This window comes from Anas platyrhynchos, chromosome 14 (genome assembly GCF_047663525.1).
Source record: "Anas platyrhynchos isolate ZD024472 breed Pekin duck chromosome 14, IASCAAS_PekinDuck_T2T, whole genome shotgun sequence".
NCBI classification, from domain to species: Eukaryota; Metazoa; Chordata; class Aves; order Anseriformes; family Anatidae; genus Anas; species Anas platyrhynchos.
Window position 1 is genome coordinate 10547694 of NC_092600.1, and position 8804 is coordinate 10556497.

Sequence of the window (8804 nt, forward strand, 5' to 3'; positions counted from 1 at the left end):
CCTAAAAAGTTAGCCTAGAAGGAAAGAGCAAAATGTCAGACAAGCTATCCCCTATCAGGATGAGGCCATATGAAAACACAGGAGACCACCATCTGACATTCGTCCAGATCTATTTCTGGTTGTGATTTAATGGCCTGTACCCAGAATTTGCTGCCATTGCTAAGGAAAGCAAAATGTTTTGATTACCACCATATAAAAAAAAAAAAAAAACAGTTTCCAAAAAATGCTACAAAAATTCTGTTGCACTACAAGTCCATATGGTACTGCAAAGCAAAATACAATTGCTTAATACTTTTCTCAGATGTGGTGTGTTTTCAAATACTTCAGAAGGCCTCAGATCTCTCACACTTCATCAGGCAGCACTTTTTTCCTTATTCCTTTTTGTAGGTGTACTTGCTACTTGCAACTACATTTGTTCTTTGGTTATTTCTTCATGTGAATAAATATTAAGCTGAAAGAAACGGGCTAATTATAGATGCCTGGTGGGATATAGATATTTATATGACCACTACTATTAAAAAAAACCAAGAAACACATGATTCACAGCTCCGAGTGTAATTACTATGACATTTCAAGTTAGCCGTGTGGCTTTTTTTAGTTGCAAACACAGAAGTCATACAATCACACCATGACTTCAAATCCCCGTCCCACCCCCTCTATGGCATTTTAATGCACTCCTGTTACTTTTATTATGGATATAACAGAGAATACTCACCTGAAAAGGAAAAATGTTGTCAGCTCTATTCAGGCTGTCTTCCATCCACGATTTCGGAGCAAAGGTCGAGCTGGGTCGAGCATATTTCTGCAACTGGATATGATTACTTGCAAAATTCTTCTTTAGGGGCGAGATGGAGTTCAGGGGCGTTATCCCTCCGTTCAGTCCCCGGCGGTGGTCTCGACCTTGGGACCCACCCCACCCACCATATCCACCGCCCCCGGGGCTCCATGAAGATGGTGTCGGCGATGGGCTTTGGTAGCTGCTCCATGGAGAAGGCGGCTTGTTTAGATTATTAGCCAAATGAGGCAACTGATTAAAAGCAGCATTTCTGTGTGTAAATGGAGGTGGATGAGGGCTTGCAGGAGACCTCCTCTGTTGCTGATGCTGATTGTGATGATGCTGAAAATGGGGGTGATGAGGGTGGTGCTGAGAGAGGGGTCCAATTTGAGGGGAAAAGCTACCACCAAAGCCAGGGCTGACGTGATGTGGAAAATTCTGAAACAGCAGAGCACCATTATTAGCCGAGGCAGTAGGGACCCCTCCCTGGTGAAAAAAACTTGCATCTTCATTGATTATTGTAGAGGAAGAAGGAGCGATAGCTGCAGACCAGTTACTAAAACCAGTCAGAGAAGATGCAGTGGATGTCAAGGGCTGTGTCGAAGTGCCCAGCCCCGAAGCTTCTTGATAATCAAATCCTGTTAACACCGGCGACTCTATTCTTATTTTCTCCTTTCCATTGCCGTTCTCCGAAGAATTATCACCCTGATTTTCTTCAGTTTTAGCTTTCTCAGGTTCAGAGAGCATGCCTGCTTCCTGACTTTGACTAGGGGAAAGCTGCTGTTTTTCTAGGGACTCTTGCTTTTCCTGTTGCTGAGTTTTAGATTTTTCTGACCCCAGAATCTCATCCTGAATATTATGGGCAGCTGGAGCAGGAAAGAGCCAAGCTGACCCAGCACTACTGCCATTGGCAGCTGTGTTATTATTTATAAAAGCAGCAGGGCTGGGGGTTGCATTTTGATGATGGTGTGGAGGCTGCAGATGTGGATGAAATCTGACTGGAAAAGCTGACTTATTTCCAGTGTTGTTTTGCACTAACACTCCAAACCCGTAATCCCCCATTTATTATATTTAGGGTTTGAATCCTCTGTGTAAGAACAAGTCAATGTTTAGTGTTTACCTCTTCCTCTTCCGAGGAGAGATTATTAAGTATCCTGGTTTTAGCTAGATATTCCAGTTTCTCCCTCCACGCTATTTATTTCAGATTTGGATATAGATTTCTGTTTCTGCAAAAGATAGATTTCTTCAACTATTTAAATGTGTCAATTGGTGCCCGTTTCCTCCTTTCAGCCAGGAGAAAGGGAAAAATAAATCTTTGGTTCACAAAATAAGAGGTTTCCTTTTTCTAAACGAAACGCACAGCAATGAGAGAAAAAGCTTCTGGGGAATAAGGATAAAGAGATTCTAACTATCCTGTTTTTTTCCTCCTCAGCAGCCTTGACTCGCCCATAAATGAGTTAAGAGGAAAAAAAAATATACAATGACGTCTGGTCCCCCGACCCCTTGGCAGCAAAAAAATAGATTTAAATCTGGAATAATTTAATACATCTCTATAATCTAATATATATTTGTCCTGTTCAAAAAGAGTCTTTGCTGTGGGTAAGAAAAAAATTTACCTCAGGATTTCAGCATTCAGAGGGGTGAAAAAGAGGCGTGAGTTGCAGAGGAGGCTTTTTACCGTGCTGCTGTGTTTAACCTATTATGTGTAGCAATAATATACACTCCGTGTGTGTGTGAGCGTGTGGTTGTTTAGAAGGGGTAAGATCTTATCTCAGGAAATTAGTATTCTGTGTGTGTTGGGTGGGGAGTGAGTTGTGCAGGAGAAGGGTGGATTCTTGATGCTGCTCCTTTTGGGCTGGGTTTCTGAGCTCGCCAGACTCGCTTCTTATTTATGATCCAATATTTGCGTGTCCTTCACATGAGCCCTGGCTGTCCGCGGAGGAAGATTTTCATCTCAGAAATCAGCATTCAGCGTTCGGGAAAAGGGAAGGGAGGGGACAGCGAGCTGTGCGGGAGGAAGGGGAAGGCGATTTTCTTTGCTCTCTCTCTCTGCAGCTGGGAGGGTGCTCCTGGTGCCGGATCCGTGGGTTCCCTCCGTGCAGGCTGGATGTGCGTGGACGTGGTGATTTTATTTTTTTTTCCCCCCTTCAGGGTCTCCTCATCCAGCCGGGCAGGCTGGGCTGGGTGCAGGCAGGCTGGGCTCTCCAGGCCCCGGCTCACTGTGGGGTTCCCCCCGCGGTGTCCCCCCCCACCCTCACGAGTGTCCTGCAGTGGGGGTAGCCTTTTTTTTTTCTTTTTTTTTTTTTTTTTCCTTTTTGTTTCTTTTACCTCAGCAGAGGAGCAGCCTCCGGCGAGGAGGGGAAGGTGCAGGCGGCGGGGGGCCGGGCTCCTCTCTCCCCCATGGAAGGCGTTTAAGCGGCTCTCCCGCAGGTCTTGCCGCGGAGGGGGGAGCCGTGCGGACTAACCGGGGCTCGGGGAGCGGAGGAGGCGGCGGTGGCGGCTCCTGGGAGCAGTCCTTCCCCTGCTGAGCGTCTTCTGGGCTCCAGGCGGGCTTCCTTCCCCCTCATGTAAACCAGCCGGGCTCCGGGCGGGGGGACGCTGCCTCCTGAGGGGAGGGGGGGGGAAGGCGACGGCAGCAGGGCAGCGCCCCACGCACCCACAGCAGCGCTCCAGCAGCCGGCGAGCCTGGCCGCGACGGGTCCCGGGCTGCCGCTCGCCTCGCCGTGCTGCTTATTATGATTATTATTATTTTTTTTTCTCTCCTCAAACCCCCTCTCCTCCCCTTTTTCTCCTTCCCTTCCCCTCCCTCCCCCCCCCCCCAAGCCGCTTCCTGCCTCGGTGCCGCAGCCGGTGCCTCCCTCCTTCCTCCTTTCTCCTCCTCCTTTCTCCTTCTTTTCTCCTTCTTCTTCTTCTCCTCCTGCTGCCGCCGCCGCTCCCCGCCCGGCCGCCGCCGAGCCCGGTCTCCTCAGGAGCGAGCCGCCGCACGAAATGACAACCAGCTGGAGGAGGCACCGCGCCACTTCCGCTCCGCCGCCGGGCGCTGCCCCCGCCCCGCCCCAACCCCGCCTCCCCGCCCCGACCCCGCCCCTGCCCGGCTTCGCGGCGCCATTTTGGGTAAGGGCGCTGCCCCCTCCCCTCTCCCCTCTCCCCTCTATCTCCGCCCACTGCCGCGGCTCGAGCAGCCATCTTTGTTGCGGGCGGGTTTAGGCGGTGGGTGGTGGCGCGGCGGCCATCTTGGGCTGAGTGAGGTTGCCGTGCCCGTGCGGCCATCTTTGTGGAGGGCACGGTGTCCTCCCTGCTGCAGGACTGGAGCGGAGAGGGCCCGGCCGGGCCATTCCGATATCCGCTGACGCTGCTTCCTCCTCTGTTATCACGTCTAATATCTAAGCATTAAATCACATCCGAAATGCTGCCTGTTTTTAACAATTAAGATCCGAGTCCTCACAACTAGACCTTGCCTTCCCTATACTGCCCTGCCCTAGCTGCTGCCTCCAAGCCATCTCCCAGGTGGAAGGGAAAGCCAGTAAAATAATCAATAATCAAATAAGCATCCAGAGCTACTGACCTGGAGAATACCACAGAACCTGACTTCTACTTGTTATCTTAGGTTTTGAAACATGCAAATAGGATACAAAGAGTTACAATAAAAATATGTGGAAAATGTATATTTTATTTTTTTTCTGACATGGTCTATCTAAAAGTCTGTTTTCAAACTCTATCTCACATATCGTAAAGGATTTTCCAGTAAAGTTGTATTTTAAAAGAGGCAAAAGACTAGTGAAAGATATGTACAGAAGCAAATTACACAATAAATTGGAGCTATCCCTGAACAAGCTTATATCACAGGTGGGTAGATAGCTTTTAAATATTCACTATTCTCACTGAAGGCAAGTGCCTTACAGACAGACAACAACACCGTGCCAGAAGAAAGCCAAAGGAAGACATGTCAGTGTAAGGCAGGCGAGGAGAAGGCATGGCATGGGGCCTGCAGAGAAGCCCCTTTGTCACACTCCTCAACACTGATATACTTTTATAGTATGATATACTTTAAAAGGTTTTGGACTGAAAGTCAGTGCGTATTCATAGAATCACAGAATCATTTAGGCTGGAAAAGACCTTCACATCATCAGGTCCACCCATCAACCTGACCTATCGAGTCCCATCACAAAAGCACGTCCATGAGTGCCATGGCCACACGTCTCTTAAATACCCCTAGGGATGAGGACCGTACTACTTTCCTAGGCCTTTTCTAATGCTTGAAAAAGCTTACAGCAAGCTGTGCAGTCTGAAATATCAATTCGGCGTGTATTTTATACAGCTATGGTATTTACTAAATAGTCAGTGATTATTATTTCACCTTGCTTAGCAAATCTGTATAAAAGCAATGGTCTTGGTTGTTTCTGCCTGCCAAGAACATTCCAGTTTTCAACTGTGGTTACCATAGGGATAACACCATCTATTGCACATCTGATTGGCTTCCATGGGCACAATCGTAGGTCCAAAACTGACATGCACTTGTTTTCTTTAAAATTAATTCTTGCACAGGAATGGGGATTATTCAAGCACAGACATCAAAACTTTTGTCTACTACATATCAGTTCTGCAAAATAGCTCATTTCTAGAGATGGGTGCCCTTTTTGCACATCTACAAATTAAAATAGCTAAATGTAGATAATACCAGTAGAAAAATCAACATAGAATAGAAACAGTCCTGAAAATTTTTCATTTAGTAGTGGAGGTGCTCACTACCACTTTCTCCAAGACTCCTTCCAACTTGAGCAGTCACCTGCTTGTGAGTTTGGATGATACAGACATTTTTACCAAACCCAGTACATCTCAAGCATTTTTTTTAACGATCTTTTTTTCTTTGCAGTCATTTATACCTTGTTTCCACATGTGAAAATGGCCTTCTTTACATACCATGAAAACATCATTGTGAATGCATAATTACTGGGTTATAACTTCCCCTTTTGTTTACTGTTTGCAACCTATGTGAACCCATGTATAAATAAGTACTATTTTCTTCTGTACTTTTCTAGTCATAGTGTTGTTATTATCATCATCATCAGGTTGAGACTTAACAAGCACTTGTGTCAAGAAGCTATGAACCCGGCTCCAGGAGTACAGTGCTATTACATGAATAGTTTGGGAAAGACTGAGTGGATGGCCTTAATTTCAGGCACACCCTTGCAATGCATTAGGGTAGATGCAGATCCCTTGGAGTGATAGGAGAAGAACTTCCAAAATCTGACTTTAATCACTTCACTTGACAAACATGGTTTGCTGAAAACATGGGAGGTTTCTTAACAGCTGACATTTTGATGGTATCAGCTGCTAGCAGGATTTGTGTCATTTTATTCAACCTCTTTGACGAAAAAATGCCAACAAAATGAACAATATAAAGGGATTGCAGTCACCACATTTAGTTGCAAAGAATAAATCACTAAAGAAAATGAGTAGTGTCTATAAATAACTGCATTTAACAACCTGTGAGAAAGTTGCCACTTTGATGAATTGATGATGTAACGAGAGTCTCAAATAATGCGTGAGTTTTTTTTGGAATGCATGAAAACCAAAAGGTCTTTTTTGAATTGCCACATAAGTCTTGCAGAAGCTAATCATCAAGTCAGCTACATGATTAGCTTACAAAATTGTCAAACATTTTAAGATTCTTTATTATTAATAGCATTAGAATTTCAGTTGCCACCTTCTTTTGGAGGGGAGAGTCTTTCACAGCTGCCTAACTGCAAAACCAAGCTAGTTTCCATGGTGTAACGGAGATATTATTATTGTTGTTTTTTGTTATAGACACACTAAAATAGTGGCAAGCATTCCTAAAAACTTCCTTCTTGCTGTACTTCAATATATGTCTAAAAGCGGAAGCTGTTGTTTATGTTGTTTTTTGTTGTTGTTGTTTTGTATTTTTAATCTCAAACCATATGCTCAAATTTTGCAGTCAGATTGATCCTTTTTCATTTAGTAGGTGACATACTGATTTTCCTGTAACTTATCATAGAATCACTTAGGTTAGAAAAGACTTTCAACATCATCGAGTCCAACCATCAAGCTGACCTACCAGGTCTCATCACTAAACTCCACCACTTCCCTGAGCAGCCTGTTCCAATGCTTGACCACCTTCTTCATGAATAAAATGTTCCTAAAATCCAGTCTAAGCCCCCTCTAGCATATCTTGGAACCATTTCCTTCTATTCTAAGAAGGAAAGAGACTAACTAAGAAAAGAGACTGACACACTCCACACTAAAACCTCCTTTCAAGGAGCTGCAGAGAGCAATGAAGGCTTCTCTCTGCTTCCTCTTCTCCAGAGTAAACAACTCCAGTTCCCCAACTGCTCCTCATGCGAGCTTGGTTGCTCTTCTCTGCCTAACTTTTGGGTGAAACTTTAAACATAAGATCCATAATTAAAAAATAAAAATCTTGGCCAACTAAATAATTAAAATAATAATAATAATATTAAGTTTCCCTTTACCTCAAAAATAAAAATGTTTTCAAAAATGTTCTCAAAAGAAAGGAAGGGTTAAAGTTTTTCTAGCAGCCATTGCTCATGTACAACTTAAATTCAGTATCCAGATTTACTGCCACATCTTCCAAATAGACCCCTGCAGTTTGGCTGCCGTGTATTGTACACCTCTCACCTCCAAGGGTTTTCAAACTGACTTACCTTTGCAGTACTTTTAGTCATTATGGTAGCTCACACTAATCTCAAGCAACACGTAATGGATTCATTTCTGGAAGCAACACAACTCTTCCAGTGACCTTACAGCAGAGGATTCCCAGGCCACTGTGGCATCATCAGGCATTTGTGGCTGATGATTGCTATAGGGGCACCAGGCAGGCTCCTACCAGAACCAATCTCCAGGATCCCAAAGCCCCTGGGAGACTACCTTATAAGTAGGAACATACAGGTCTCTGCCAAAGATCGTATTTCTTTGTCCACTTTTATTCTGACGGTAACGCATCACCTGATAAACGTTCAATTGGGATTTAGGTCACAGCAAAAATTGAGGATGGCAGAATTGGTGTAGAAAAATCTATTTGCTCACTTTTAGTCAGAAACAAGAATGATATCTATGGTTTGCTTGGATCTAATATAGTGCCCATCTGAATTTTCAGTATTATTCACAATAAAACACAGCAAAGGGTAAATATCTTCAGTGCACAACAGAACAACTTTGTCAGCTAGGCTGCACAGCCTTGGAAAGATCATATGACCCATAACAAGTGGAATCATTAGCGATAATTTCATAGAATTAGCTCAAAGATAAACTAAACCTGAAAAAGAGGATTCCCCAACAAGAATGCTCTCCGTGGGAGACTCTGGGAGAACAGATGTGCAGTGTGTGATACACCCCAGTGTTAGCAAATCAGGGCTCTATTGAGCTGAGAGAAATGAGTTGCAGAGCTTAGAAGGAACTCCTTATGGAAAACGCCTTGCCAGCAAAGCTTTTTTTTTTTTTTTTTTTTTTTTTTTTTAAATCAAAGGAGTGTCAACTCTCATGCATCTGCTGATTGCAGCTGTCATGGTGTCATCTGGAAAGAAAGGTGAACCCGCAGTGACTCAACATGTGAACTTTAGGCGTTCGCACTGCACACACTGCCCATTACAGAAACATCAGGCTGAGGCACCTACTGAACACTGCTGGTGGGGAAACAGAATTCAAATCTCAATGCTGTAAATTTAAAGTCATCTTCTACATTAAAAAACAAACAAAGAAAAAAAAAAGAAAAAAAAAAAAGTCATTTTTCTAGGAACAGAATTATCAACTGGATCTTGTGCAGCAAAAGCTGTATCGAGGCCTGATGTTTTCTTGAATGCCAAAAGCCCTCTCAGGACGTCCAAGCCTCCAGTTCTATTTTAATATACATAGGCGTGTCATGTCCATACAACACTCTACAGCACAGGGAGACAATTTACTAAATTAAATCAAAATTCAAAATCAACACTACACTTAGAAAATAAGGACTTTAGGATGAGTGCACTGCGCTGTAAAAAAATGTAGAGGAATCATT

The 8804-nt window shown here is 44.1% G+C and overlaps 1 protein-coding gene across 4 annotated transcripts in view; it reads right to left on the reverse strand.

Annotated features, from left to right (window-relative positions):
* CPEB4 (cytoplasmic polyadenylation element binding protein 4) overlaps positions 1 to 3751 on the reverse strand; it is a 43334-nt gene extending 39583 nt beyond the window's left edge. Inside the window, exons 1-2 of one of the 4 annotated variants that reach the window (XM_027468724.3) lie at positions 3610 to 3751; positions 716 to 3501 (exon numbers count right to left, since the gene is read on the reverse strand). In XM_027468724.3, coding sequence (XP_027324525.1) covers positions 716 to 1837 — 1122 coding nt within the window. In that variant the 5' untranslated portion in view covers positions 1838 to 3501; positions 3610 to 3751. The other 3 variants (XM_072023311.1, XM_072023312.1, XM_027468725.3) reach the window with 3 other exon arrangements.
* Between the last annotated feature and the right edge of the window lie 5053 nt (positions 3752 to 8804).